Source organism: Myxocyprinus asiaticus, chromosome 35 (assembly GCF_019703515.2).
Source record: "Myxocyprinus asiaticus isolate MX2 ecotype Aquarium Trade chromosome 35, UBuf_Myxa_2, whole genome shotgun sequence".
In the NCBI taxonomy this organism is placed as follows: Eukaryota; Metazoa; Chordata; class Actinopteri; order Cypriniformes; family Catostomidae; genus Myxocyprinus; species Myxocyprinus asiaticus.
In genome coordinates, this window is record NC_059378.1 from 36,562,172 (window position 1) to 36,577,752 (window position 15,581).

Consider the following 15,581-nt stretch of genomic DNA (forward strand, 5'->3'; position numbering starts at 1 on the left):
CTTTATCTATACTTGTAACTTTGATAAAGATGAGATCACATTTTATGACCAATTAATTTGGAAAACCAGCTAGTTCCAAAGGATTCACATACTTTTTCTTGCCACTGTATATATTTAAATATTCTTTGTATTGACCCAAGAGGTCAGCGTGTGACATTTTGATCTTCTACTGGTCAAGCATCCTCTCAACATACGGATTCACAGGCCAGAGTTTACCAAACTTGAACTTTTGATATGCAGTGTAGTATGCAATTTCTTCACATATGAGGTTGTGTTACCGGTCTCCCACATTCCGATGCATTGGGAGTGAATGGTGCGTCCTGTGTAGTGTGACCCCCTTTTACTTAAATTGATTTTTTTTTCTTGACCATTTAATTGAGAAGCCCTCGAGTATGACATAATTTCCTGTAAGTTGCAGTTTTCAACATTTTCATACTATTCTATTATACTTTCCCGCAAAAATAACACCATGCAGCTTTGAAATATGTATTTTTTTTTTGTTTTGAGCCAAGAGGTCAGTGTGTGATGTTTCAATCTTCTGTTGGTAACACATCTTCTCATCATCCAAATTCAAAGGTGAGAATTCACCAAACTTGAACTTTTGCACGCAGCACAATGCGAAATTTCTTTGCATGAGCTTGCATTTCCAGTCTCGCACATTCAGATGTGTTTGAATGGGAGTGAATGGAGTATGAAGTGTAGTGTAACCACGCCATAAGGTGCGGTCACATTTACCTTTGCATGGCAAAATTCCGTGGATATTGAGCGTGTGTGAAACCAGCAAAAAACTAATTGCCAAGCAGCCTCTTTTTAACTGTGAGAGTGAAGTTAAAAAGAAATTCAAAGCTAAAATGATGTCCTTGTCGATTTGGAATATTCAGTATAGCTGTGTACAAAGTACCGCCCACACAGATATCACTGCCAAACCAAGAAACTTCCTATTGGTCAATGCGGCGAATTCGCCTGTCAAAGTTAACCAAACTTGAACTCCAAAAACTGCAAAATCCACAAGGGGAAATTCTTCGGCAATGGAAGTCCATTGCACAAAATGTATTATCGTGCAAATTTCCATTATGAATTTCCGAGATGACTGTATTTTGCCCACGGAATTTCACCATACAAAAGTAAATGTGAATGCGCCCGTAAAGTTATGCATGTGCATTGTAAGAATGTGATGTTTTAACATGCAATAAAATTAGCTTGTAACAGGAAAAGGTACACTGTTTAAAAAAAAAAAAAAGAAAGAAAAAGTTGAATTACAGCTGTTATGGTTCTGAAAATGCACTTAAGTTGGTAGCATCACTCTTAGTTAGTTACTTCTTAATGCTGGTCCAAGGATCCAAAAAGCGACAAGGAGAGAGAGTGTAGAGCGAGAGAGGCCATCTGTTCCTACCTTCTGACCCAGTGCCCTCATTAAAAGCAGCCTTTCCAAATTAGGAGTCCAATCACTAAGCACACTAATACTGCTGATTACAACACATGCTCTCTGTGAGAGAGACAGAGAGAAGAGAGAAAGAGAGAGCGGAGGAAGTTCTTGAAGTGAGTCTGAAGAAAATTAACCAAAGTGATGACATTTAAAAGAATGAAAAAATACAAAAAACCTGTTAATGAAGAGATTCTGGCGATATTCACAATACAGTTGAATGTGGTCCAAATCACACTGACTGAAACGTATTAGCATTAGCATAAATCAAATTTTAATCTGATTTTAAACCACATGGATACAGTTTGGATTTTTTTTTTTTTTTTTAAGACCACAAAAAAGAAGCAAATCTAAATCAAAGATGCCAAAAAATATATTTTTGCTGCTTGTCTGAACAAAGCTTAAAGGTTCTGTAAGCACTGAGCTAAGTGAGCTTTCATGCACGATTTTACACTGCTTATGCTTTAACCGACAACATGTCAGGTCATTTAAGCGCATTAAATGTTTTTCTTTAATCAGGGCAAGGTCATAAACAGTTTAAGCATAAACCAACTGGCACATGTAGATTTTTTTTTTTCCAGATTTCGCGTTATATGTAATCACTTTTACTGGCGTTCTTACCGGCTTATCCAATTTTCACAAGCGCTGTTCGCATGAATGTTTTGTCATCAAATGCAGCGACTAACCTGATGATTTCAATTCTCATGTAAACACATTTTTCTTGCAATGTTTGATTTTTTGAATAAACTGACTTTAGGTAATTATCAGTGTATTGGTGTGTATGTTATCGCACTTATTGACTGAAACACATTAGCATAAAATCACATTTTAATCGAATTTAAATACACATGGATATAGTTAGGATCGGATTTGTAAAAATGGGATTTTGCTGTTTTTTCAGACCACAGAAAACTAATCAAATTTAAATATGCTGAATGTTTTTTTTGTTGTTGTTGTTGTTGTTTTTTTTTTTTGTTAATGCTGAATGAAAAAACATAAAGGTTAGCGATGTTAGCCATTCCAGAATTTCCACTAGATTTAGCCACTGAATTAGGCATGTCCCCATTTTTTTCAAATCCCCGTCCTACAAAGTCAAGCCAAGTCGGACAAAGTTACAGTTATAACGCAAGACAAACTAGCAACTGACAGCTGCTTATAAAGCTGAATATGGTGTTTAACTTGAATTATCCACTTTCATTTACCATACTCTCAGCTTCCTGCTTCCCGCTTCTCATTTATGGGCTGTCCTGTAAATGCGCATTGATTGACAGGCAGAAAGTGCCTCAAAGTCTTCTGATTGTACTACTGTACCATTTTACCTGTAAAATATAAGAAGACATCTGCTTCGAGCTCACCTGTTGTTTCATGATACCTTGAGGAGTTTCAAGCCTGTTTGTGTTATCTGTTATTACAGTACCCAACACATATTCATGTGGCAGTCTGGGAGTTTTGCAAATTGAAGGTGACTCCTTGTTTATCCATTTCCAACTAGTTGGGTGCAGTGAATGTAAAACAGGATTCTGGGTCTCTGGGCTTACGGGGATAAAACTGGGTCAGGTGATTGTCTCTCATCGGCTCCTCCTCACGCACAGATGGGCACATCTGTCACAGCTTCCCCCATCAAGTGTCACAACGCCCGCTCAGGGGCACACAGTTCCTCCCCTGTATCCCAGATGGATGGGAGCAGGAAGATACAGTTTACCATGTTTATCCATGAGAGAAATTTACCATGATATGGCCCTCAGCTGTGGTTATGAAAGAAAACAATGTTTGTTTCAGGGTGACCTCGAATTTTACTGAAAATAGGCACGATGTCTGGTCATCAATATGAGCCGGCGAACGTGTTTCATCATGGTAAATGTGGGGCTAGGATTAGCAATAAGCCATGAAAGGCTTTTTGTTACAGTGATGCATGTTACCGTGGTCTTAAGCATGATGCAATGAAAACGTTGTGCCTAACAAATACTGTATGAATAAAAACCAATGTTCAATATATATATATATATATATATATATATATATATATATATATATATATATATATATATATATATATACAGTTGAAGTCAGAAGTTTACATACAACTTAGCCTAATACATTTAAACTCAATTTTTCACAATTCCTGACATTTAATCACAGAAAAGGTTAGGATCACTACTTTATTTTAAGAATGTGAAATGTCAGAATAATAGTAGAGAGAATGATTAATTTCAGCTTTTATTTCTTTCATCACATCCCCAGTGGGTCAGAAGTTTACATACATTTTGTTAGTATTTGGTGGCTTTGCCTTTAAATTGTTTAACTTGGGTCAAACGTTTTGGGTAGCCTTCCACAAGCTTCTCACAATAAGTTGCTGGAATATTGGCCCATTCCTCCAGAGAGAACTGGTGTAACTGAATCAGGTTTGTAGGCCTCCTTGCTTGCACACACTTCAGTTCTGCCCAAAAATCGTTTATCGGATTGAGGTGAGGGCTTTGTGATGGCCACTCCAATACCTTGACTTTGTTGTCCTTAAACCATTTTGCCACAACTCTGGAGGTAAGCTTGTGGTCATTGTCCATTTGGAAGACCCATTTGTCACTGAGCTTTAACTTCCTGGCTGATGTCTTGAGATGTTGCTTCAATATATCCACATAAATTTCCTTCCTCATGATGCCATCTATTTTGTGAAGCGCACCAGTCCCTACTGCAGCAAAGCACCCCCACAACATGATACTGCCACCTCCATGCTTCACGGTTGGGATGGTGTTCTTCAGCTCACCCTTTTTCCTCCAAAAAAACGATGGTCATTATGGCCAAACAGTTAAATTTTTGTTTCATCAGACCAGAGGACATTTCTCCAAAAAGTAAAGGTCTTTGTTTTTCACCTGCCTGTCTGAAAGTCTGTGCTGACCAACTGGCCCCCATCTTCACACAGATCTTCAATAGATCACTGGAGCAGTGAGAAGTTCCTTGCTGCTTCAAACGCTCCACCATCATTCCGGTCACCAAAAAACCCATAATCACAGGACTTAATGACTACAGACCTGTCACTCTCACGTCTGTGGTCACGAAGTCATTTGAGAGACTGGTTTTGGCCTACCTGAAGGACATCACTGGACCTCTGCTGGACTCCCTTCAGTTTGCTTACCGAGCAAACAGGTCTGTGGATGATGCTGTCAATATGGGACTGCATTATATCCTGCAACACCTCGACAGTTGTTTCAAACCCGTATGACTTTCTTTCTTATGCAGAACACAAAAGGGAAAATTTTAATGAATATCCGATCTGTGTATTCAATGCAATGATAGTTGATAGTGACTTACTTTAAATCTTAAAAAGCACCCAAAAATATAAAAGTAATACATGCAACTCCTGTGTCATATTGCAAGTCTTCTGAAGCCATAGGTTTTAATGAGAAACGACTCAGACTACAAGATATTTTTCAAAGAAAATCTTGACATCCATTGCAAGTTCATGAAAGCTATGAAGGTTGTTCAGTTCAAGTGAACTGTTTAGTGCAAAAAACTATGCAAGTTTTCCTCTGAACACATGTGCCACTATGAATGAGCTTCTCTCTTAGCGCTCATGAACGTGCAGTGGATTTTCTCCCAAAAATTACTTACATTTCAGATTGTTTCTCACCAAAACGTTTAGTTTCTTATTGCGATTATTATTGATTTATTAATAAAACTTAAAATGTAATATTTAAAACTTTTGAAAATGTATGCATTTTTTCATATTTCTTTTGCTGCTGTGTTATAAAATAAGCCATTTGTGCCCATGTATTACACTCAAACAATACATTTTTAAGATTTACGCATTTCAATTTCATAACAAATTTTCATCAGATTGAATTGAGTAGTCTTTAACAAAATTACATTATTTTTTTTTATTATAATGTTTTTATTTAATTTTTTTATATATATATTGTAGAAGATTTCATTTACACAATTAATTTTGATTGAACTTTTTATTAAATTGAACTGTAAATCACACATGGGCTCAAGTTAGTTATTTTATAACACAACATCAACAGTAATATCATAAAAGACATACAGTTGTGCTCAAAAGTTTGCATACCCTTGGAGAATTGGTAATATATGTACCATTTGTAAAGAAAACATGAGTGAGCAGGCAAAACACATTTCTTTTATTTCTTATGGGATTCATATTCAACTGTAGGTTATAACAGAATGGCACAATCATAAAACAAAACATGGCAACAATGAAAAAAATGAAATAACCCCTGTTCAGAAGTCTGCATACCCTTAGTTCTTAATACTGTGTATTGCCCCCTTTAGCATCAATTACAGCGTGCAGTCTTTTGTAACAGTTGTCTATGAGGCCCCAAATTCTTGCAGGTGGTATAGCTGCCCATTCGTCTTGGCAAAATGCCACCAGGTCATGCAAAGTCTTTGGTCGTCTTGCATGAACCGCACGTTTGAGATCTCCCCAGAGCGGCTCGATGATATTAAGGTCAGGAGACTGTGATGGCCACTCCAGAACCTTCACCTTTTTCTGCTGTAACCACTGGAGGGTCAACTTGGCCTTGTGCTTAGGTTCATTGTCATGCTGGAAAGTCCAAGAGCGTCCCATGCACGGCTTTCATGCAGAAGAATGCAAATTGTCTGCCAGAATTTTCTGATAACATGCTGCATTCATCTTGCCATCAATTTTCACAAGATTCCCTGTGCCTTTAGAGCTCACACACCCCCAAAACATCAGTGAGCCACCACCATGCTTCACAGTGGGGATGGTATTCGTTTCACTATAGGCCTTGTTGACCCCTCTCCAAATATAGCGCTTATGGTTGTGACCATAAAGGTCTATTTTGGTATCGTCACTCCAAATTATAGTATGCCAGAAGCTTTGAGGCATGTCAAGGTGATGTCGGGCATATTGTAACCGGGCTTTTTTGTGGCATTGGTGCAGTAAAGGCTTCTTTCTGGCAACTCGACCATGCAGCTCATTTTTGTTCAAGTATCGTTGTATTGTGCTCCTTGAAACAACCACACTATCTTTTTGCAGAGCAGCCTGTATTTCTCCTGAGGTTACATGTGGGTTTTTCTTTGTATCCCAAACAATTCTTCTGGCAGTTGTGGCTGAAATCTTTCTTGGTCTACCTGACCTTGGCTTGGTATCAAGAGATCCCAGAATTTTCCACTTCTTAATAAGTGATTGAACAGTACTGACTGGCATTTTCAAGGCTTTGGATATCTTTTGATATCCTTTTCCATCTTTATAAAGTTCCATTACCTAGTTACGCAGGTCTTTTGACAGTTCTTTTCTGCTCCCCATGGCTCAGTATTGTACAATAGTTTTGAATAATTGTATGGTTTTGAAGGCTCATGTGACACTGTGGTGTATGACGTTTCTATTTTTATTTATTTATTTATTTTAATAGACAGGGTTCGCACTGTCATGGAAAACCTGGAAATATCAGGGAATTATAACATTTTGTTTTCAGGCCTGGAAAAAATTTGCAAAATGACTAAATCTTAAAAGGAAATTTCTATAGTGAATATATTGTTTTTCTATTTATTTCTTTATTTTTACCGTTATTTTATTCAGAAATAATTAATCTCCTAAATAATGTTCTTGTGTTGAGTAGAATTTGCTTGCAAACCATGGCGATTGTGAACAAATTTTTTAATTTGTTTAAAGGGTTCACAAATTGGTCTGAATGATTCATTAGCGAATCAGTCTGAATAAAAATTATTTTAAAAAATCGGTTTCCAGAAATCACAAATGAATGAAAAAAGTCATAGAATTTAATTGGTCAAAAAGGATGGGAACCCTTAATAGAGCAAGAAAGTCTAGCTTGTCCATTTTGAATTCAATTGACACTAAATGTTAAACACTGGGCTAATGTGGCAATGTAATTGGTCCAGCCATAAAGGAGTTTAAACTCATTTATGGGCCATTAACCAAACATTTAGGAAATTATTTGTAAAAGCTTTGGCTCTTGCTTTGAGAAGAGGGTACTTGTGGTTTATTCCCAGTTTGCTTTATGATAATGACATTAGACATCAGTCTCTGGGAGATTAGAGATCAGGTTGTCTGGTGTTGAGGTCACAGGTCACTATGTGCATTTTCCAAACGGCATTTTTGTGCCCTTGAAGGGCACTTCGAGAAGGGGACGCCACTCGAAGGGTCGTTCCAAACTAAAGTAAGAAAGTTTATTTTTTTCACCAAGGACCCTGTCACAAGACTTTTAGTGATGGCTACATTCAAACTGTAATGTCATGCTCCATTCAGGTTGCCTATATCTAGAGCTCTGTCCTCTGTAGTGAGTAAGGCGTAGGGATGATCACTTTCAATTGGAATTCGCCCTATGTCTGCCGAGCAGTTTGTTTGAATGATATGTTTTCTAAAACTTTTGTATCAGTTTAAAAGAGAAGACATTTAGCCTACAATTTAGCCAAAACAGTGTATGCATTCCCAATTTACTTGGCTGGGCGTAAAATCATAAACTTAGTTCCACTAATATAATTGCAGGAAAAACAGTGCTTTTGATTACCATTGTAACATGTACTTATTTTCAATTTACAGTGAATATCCTGGACACAACGAAAATATCAGGAGACTGGGGCTGGCTCACATATCCTTCACATGGGGTAAGAAATGTCCGGTTTTATTTAACATTACAGTATGTGTGTTTTAAAACTGACATCTGTTTTATGTGTGATGTTTAAATACATTCTTTCTCATAATTCAGTTTAATGTACAGAGACAACTGTAGGTAAGCCATACGTAGGTTGACTTTCTGTAGAGTCTTAACACTGTGCAGCCCGACATGTCAACTTCTGGTTCAAAAAATGGCGTAAGTTTAAAACAGGATAGCTTCTCGTAGCCAGGCTTCTGACTTGCCAGGCTTCTGAAAGTCTACTCCACTTTGCAGCTTTTTCTGGCCAAGACCCACCCACTTAGAAGGAAAGAGAACATCTGACTGACATGTCAAGCGACCAACCACAGTTTATAACCTGTTTGTAAACAATATTTTTTGCAGTTCCGTTGGGTGGCATTAGTGGCACAGGAATTACACACAGCAACCTTAAGCGTTTAGGCCAGAAACATACGCAAATGTGAGTGCTTGGCCAACGCATTGCCAATGTGTGGTCAGGTTTAACATGCACGTTAACGTGCATTCTTGCGTTGCTGTGGTGGTAACAAACCTCAGTACTCAAGGGGGCGATAGAGTTACCTTCAAAAGTCTGTGCCATTAAACTGGATGTTACTATTCAGGTAACATACTTGTTCAATAATCTTATCTTTATAATGTTTCTCCGCCATGAAAGTAGTTGACTTGACAGAGAAAACTTACCGTAGAAGCGGACAGTTCACACTAATGTCTGCAATAGTCCTTGTGGCAATGTTGAGAATGCAACATGTACTTTCAATGTTTTATGAATTACTATCTGACAAAATTTGGAGTGCAACTTCCCATGAAATAAAGCTTGCGTAGTTAGAAGCACTTGTGATCACATGTGTGTAGAATATGTTTCGCTTTTATTTGTGCCTTCAATTTCTGTTGAGGTTAAAAGGTCAGATTTTTCCAACTTGTATGATTTTTTTTTCTCTATATTATTCTGTTTGTTTATAGCATGTGAAATGTGTTTAAAGATTTGTGCCTGTCAGCGCAGATGCAGAAAACACTGTGATTGCTGACATATGCTTTGTACACACACACACACACACACACAAACAAACAAGTACACACACTTTCCCTAATCCCCAGCTCCTCTGTCTCACTTGTCACTTTGACACATTATTCAACCACTCTCAGTCTGCCCTGAAAGAGAAAGGGGGGGGGTAGAGGACAGGACAGAGCGAAAGAGTGAAAAAACCATGGCAATGTTGAGAGTTGGAGGCTGTTGTCTGTTTTCAAGTCGGGGGTATTTGCATATTCTAATTGAGAAAATGATGCATGGGGTATTGAATTAGCGGCGCACGATGTGATCTAAGCGTTGAACTGTCACAATTAGCGAGGGTGGCTGTCAGATTCTGATGGCATGATGATGTCCCTCGGAGTGACACACCTCCCCGTAAGGCGACAATTACCAAAGCCTGCAACTCATCGCCGCCATTGATGTAACAATCCCGCTATTATCATTTCACAAGTTTAGCAGAGGCGGAACAGAATAAAATCAAAGAGTCTCTGAATATGGATTTAAAAGGGGGGTATTTCTGAAGTTTTAAAGGAATTATTACTCACCCTTATGTTGTTGGAAATCTGTATAATTTTCTATCTTCTGTAGAACACAAAGGATTACATTTTGAAGAATGCACTGGCCATTATTTTACTTGTCATACAAGTGTATGGGGATGATGGCTGTTGAGCTCCAAAAAGGACACAAAAGCACCATGAAAGCAGGTGTTAAATTGGGGTTTTTGAGGAGGGGGAACTCTTAACGCCCTCCAGTCTCCAATTTCTTGTCATCTGATTGGTCAATACTGATCCTGATACTGATCATTTAACCTTTATGAGGAGCTCTGTCATAACTGGTTCTAGAAGCTTTCTGATCACTGTCACTGTTATCTGAATTATCCTGTTGTTATACCATAGCTGATGATAAGTTTTTTGCTGACTAAAATGCTGTAGGTTAAAAATATTCATTTTTAAAATGAAAGTTTTTAATAGGCCTTAACAACAAGTAGACTTTCACAAAATATTCTCTATATTAGGATAGATAGCCCTATAAAGAACAAGGCTTAGTTACAAACTGAATTCGAACTGATAACCCATATTAAACTTAATGTGATAGATGTGGTTATTCATTGTCACTATTTCATTTAATTATTGTAATTCATAATTTTATTTTTTATATTGTATTTATTTTTGCATCATAATATACTATTGAAATATTTGATATCAAATTATTTTATTCCTAACTACGTCCCTACCTTTTCATTGGGTTAGATGATGGTAATATTAGTTCCGCTTCCACTTGTTCCCACTGGATCATTAATGAGTGGAACACACACACTCTTGTGTGATTAAAGAGATGAGAAGAGAGTGGACAAAGAGCACATACTTGTGGTCTAAACAGATGCTGCTGTTGGTGCAGTTTGGATTTGGAGATCAGTTTGATATCGATTGGTGGCCGATTGATCGTAGCTTCCCTAAAAGGAACCCTACCCCCTAACACAAGCCACAACCCTAAACCTCACCATCAGTGGAGTAAAAATGTAATTTTAGAGCAAAAATGCAACCACAGAATCACACTCACCATTGTTTATGTGAAACCGATTAATTCCTGGTTTCCACGGGACCAGAACCTGTGTCTTGGAGCAAGCAAGGTTATTATTGTAAACTAAAACATAAACTAAACGTAAAAAAACATTTTTTTGTAAACTGAAATAAAAATAAAAATAAACATAATTGGAAAAACTGAAACTAAACTAGAATACATTTTCCAAGCAGGTAGAAAACAAGGGTGACCAGAAGTCAGTCCCGGTTTTACGAGGTGTGTCCTGGCATCCCATCATTTCTCAGAAAAATTTAATAATGTCCTGGTTTCAGCTGTTAGGCTCACTGATTTTTTTTCTTTTAAATTAAATATCCTCACGTTCTTCTTGGTATCGTGTCTGGTATCAATTGCAGGGAAGGGAAGATATTTTATTGCATTGCACATTGATTTGACAAAACTTTCATTCTAGTTTTACAGCAGTCCGTTCAGAATCTGGTTACCATAACAACGACTCATGCGCTTGGCGCTCTCTGCTGCTCCCTGTCATCATCCAATGCAAATTAGAAATGCCCAAATGAAAATGCATGTTCAACAAGCTGAAAGAAGCCAATCTATTTCTTTGCACAACACGTGAAAATGGAATTGAAATGTTTTGCTGTCACTGTAAATGTTCACTTTCCCTTGGCCACAGTGTTAAATAAGAGATTGCAAGTCATACTCATACAGCTGTATTTTTTTTAATAGTACAAGCACTTAAAAGTTAAAATACAATTACACATTTCCGCATTTAAGTTCCAATGGTGCACATTTTGTGTAAAAATGTGTAGCTGACAAGAAATTTCAAGCACTGACAAGTCATATCATTATTACACATGCGGTATGACATCATATGCATAGAATTGGTACATTTTACAAATATCAAAAATATGGTTAAAATCATATAAACAATATATAATAAAATAAAATAACATTTCACATCTAAAAGATGTTATATTGAATTTAGCTACACATCTATATCTATCTATCTATCTATATATCTATATCTATATCTATATATATATATATATATATATATATATATATATATATATATATATATAATATATATACATATATATATATATATATATATATATATATATATATATATATATAGATATATATACCCCCCAGGTGTCCTAGTTTGAGACTTTCAAAATCTGGTCACCCTATAGAAAATGCGCCAGCCGTGTCTGGGACTTCAATTATGACACATTTGAACCTTTATTGGAATGACTGTTCATTGTGTTGCCAATGCATGATGTGAAAACAAAGAGAACAGAAACAATATAATATCCAGTAATGTATTCTGACTTTCTCTCTCTCTCTCTCCCCCCCCCCCCCCCCCCACACACACACAGTCTTTTCTCTCATTCTGTCATACACCGTCAATATGTGATTTGTTTTACATTTCATTTGGAATTGGTATAGAGTTGATGTTGATGTTCAATTTTCAGAATTGCGACAAGACTTACTTTCTCATGTCAAATGCGCCAAAGAGGACTTTGTGGTTAAAGTTCAATAAAAAAAGAGGCATTCATAAATAGGAATTGTGTTTTCTTCTACTGTAATATCAGTAATGAAATTCAGTTGGTCTTATTAAAAAGAAATTTTTTTCAGATTAACAATTTTTATTGATTCTTATAAATAAACACAGAAAAGCAAAACATATATACACAGAATCAATCTTTACCCCCATTATTACTCCTCCCCCTCCCAATCCCCAACCCCACCCTGGCCCCAACAACATCCCAGTGGTCGCAAATACAAAAATAAATAAATAAATAAAAAATATAATAAAGATAATCACCCATCCTTAAATGATATATACCCACCCCATTTCTCCACGAGCCCATTGTACTTTCCCATTCTACTAAACGACCCCTCCTCAAACGCCACCACCCTTCCCATCTCCGAGCACCACTCCTTAAAGGAGGGTGCTCCAGCTGACCTCCAGCCCCTTCAATTTATCTGTCTGCCGATCATGACAGTTATTAAGACCCAACTCATTATGTGTCCGATTTCCATGTCGATGACTGCCGCATTGCCCAAAATACAGAGTCTTGGGCAAAATAATACCAAAGTGCCTAATACATCACACACTAGACTCTGAACCTTTAACCAGAACTCCTGGATCTCAACACACCCCCAAAAGACATGGGTTATGTCTCCATCCTCTGATTGACATTGCCAGAAGGTGGGTGTGTCTTTAAGACCAAGCCTATACAATCTAGAGGGGGTCTAATAGAACCGATGTAATATCTTGAATTGCATAAGGCACACCCTTGCGTCTCTAGATGCAGTCTTGACATTTTTTTTAGAATCCCAGCCCAATCTCCCTCCTCCAATTCTGGTTTAAATCTTTCCCCCAGTATCTCTTGAGAGTGGTCAAGGTTCCATCCCACAGATGCCCGCACTGATGCCTCATGACCTTTTCCAAAAGCAGTAATCACCACTCTCATAGTATCTGCCACTTTAGGGGGGGTGAATGCTATTCCCAAATATAGTACAGAGCAAGTGGCACAGCTGTAGATACCTAAAAAACTGAGATCAGGGATCCAAAAAAGTTGAACCAAATTTTCAAAGGACCTCAATCCACTACTCTCATGTAGGTCACCGAGTGTAGTTACCCCCCTCACAATCCACTCTGACCAGCAGAAAGGGGACTTATTAATTTTGCAGTTTAGAGTTCAACCATAAGCTCGAGGCAACATTTAAATAAATATCCGTATAAAATACTATGGACACTTTTGTCCATACCGAATGCAAATGCGAGATAACAGGGTGTAATTTAACTTCTCCGGTTAGATTGATAGAAAGGCTTTGCAATGGCATAATAGGAGCAAGAACTTCCTGTTCAATACAAAACTATGGAAGGGCTCTTTCAGGTGGAAGCGGCCAATGAGCCAAATGTCTGAGACAGAATGCATAATAATAAAACAAAATCTTGGGTAGGCCTAGCCCACCTTTGTCAATCGGCCTATGCAGTTTACTGAAATGTAATTTGGGACGCTTACCATTCCAAATGAAAGACTGCGCTATGCTCTCAAATTGCTTGAAATAAGAGAAGGGGACATCTATAGGGAATGACTGTAGCAGGTAGTTGAATTTTGGAATACAGTTCATTTAATAACATTAACCTTCAAAATCATCGATAAATGTAATGGAGCCCACCTGCCCACATCGCTCGAAAACCTTTTTATTAAAGGGTCAAAATTAACTCTAATTAAATCAGACAAATTTTCTGGGAATAAAATACCCAAATACTTAATGCCCTGTTTGGGTCACTGGAAGGTGCCTGGCTGGATAGCCATTACTGGGCAGTATGCTGTCAGAGCCAAAGCTTCAGATTTAGACCAATTAACTCTGTATCCTGAGAACTTAGAAAAGGAATTGATACTTCTGTGGAGGCAAGCATAGATCTAGTAGGGTCGGAGACGAATAATAATATATCATCTGCGTAAAGCAGAAGCTTATGCACCATATTTCCCGCCATCACCCTTGGTAAATCATCCTCCTTTCTTATCATGGCTGCTAATGGTTCCAGGGCAAGACAGAACAATAATGGGGAAAGAGGGCAACCCTGCCGGGTGCCCCTATCCAGAGTGAAATAATCTGAAATGAATCCATTTGTTTGTACCGCCGCTACAGGGTGTCTATAAAGTAACTTATTCCATCCAAAAAACTTACTCCCAAACCCATACATTTACAAAATCTTAAAAAGATAATCCCATTCTACCATATCAAATGCATTTTCGCCATCAAGTGAGATGGCAGCGACCGGAGTCTGATCATTCGCCACTGACCACATGATATTGATGAAAAGCCTAATGTTATCAGAAGAGCTGCGGCCCCGAATAAACCCCACCTGATCTATATGTATAAGAGATGTCATAAATTTACTTAATCGATTAGCCAAAATTTTGGACAATATTTTAACGTCTAGCTGGATCAGGGAAATTGGACGGTAACTCTTACACTTGCTTGGATCTTTGTCCTTTTTAAGTATCAGACTTATCTGGGCTTGTGTCATGGTTGGCGGAAGCGTTCCATTCTTTAATGATTCCGAGTAAACTTCTAACAAAAGTGGAGCCAGTTCTGTAGCATAAGATCTAAATAATTCAGAGGCAAAGCTATCTGGCCCCAGAGCCTTACCTGTAGGCAGGGCTTTATTTAACTCGTCAAGCTCCTCCAAGGTTATCTCAGAATCAAGAAAAAATTTTGCTCAGTCGTCAATTTAGGGAGTTCTAGAGGTTCCACAAAGTTTCTATTATCTTCATCAGTAGACGAAGATGTGGAACTATAAAGATCAAGATAGAACTCTTTAAAAGCATTATTAATATCAATGACTGCGGTAAATATTTCACCACCAGCAGATTTCACTGAGGGAACAGTAGAAAAAGACCCTCTCTGCTTTATATATCTAGCCAAAAGTTTTCCTGCTTTGTCCCCTGACTCAGAATATGACAGTCTTGCCCTGAATAACCAAAACTCCACTTTCAGTGACAAAATAGTATTATATCTGTATTTCAATCAGGCCATCAGGCAACATTCGTCACTTCAGCCCTGCCTCTGCACTTTTAAAAATTCCTTCAAACTCCACGAGTTCTCGTGCTTTGGATTTTTTGATGTATGAGGCACACTGCATGATCCAACCCCTAAGAACCGCCTTAAGTGCCTCCCAAGCTACGCCCACAGAGGATACTGAAGACCAGTTGGTCTCCATATAATCACTGATTTCAGCTTTTAACATTTGTTGGAAATCAGAATTTTGCAAAAGGGATACATTAAAGCGCCAACTATATGATTTCTTTTTCTCCATATGTGGCAACACCTCTAAACTCACCAGGGCATGATCTGAGACTAAACTCTTTCCAATTGAGCAATCAACAACAGATGAAATGAGGGACTTAGATATATATATAAAAAAATCTATTCTCGAATA

The 15,581-nt window shown here is 37.7% G+C and overlaps 1 protein-coding gene across 4 annotated transcripts in view; it reads left to right on the forward strand.

Moving 5' to 3' along the window:
* LOC127426074 (ephrin type-A receptor 8-like) overlaps nucleotides 1-15,581 on the forward strand; it is a 146,135-nt gene that overhangs the window by 26,676 nt on the left and 103,878 nt on the right. For all 4 annotated transcript variants that reach the window (XM_051672572.1, XM_051672574.1, XM_051672576.1 and 1 more), the window contains exon 2: nucleotides 7,959-8,023. In XM_051672572.1, coding sequence (XP_051528532.1) covers nucleotides 7,959-8,023 — 65 coding nt within the window. The remainder of the gene's footprint in view (nucleotides 1-7,958; nucleotides 8,024-15,581) is intronic.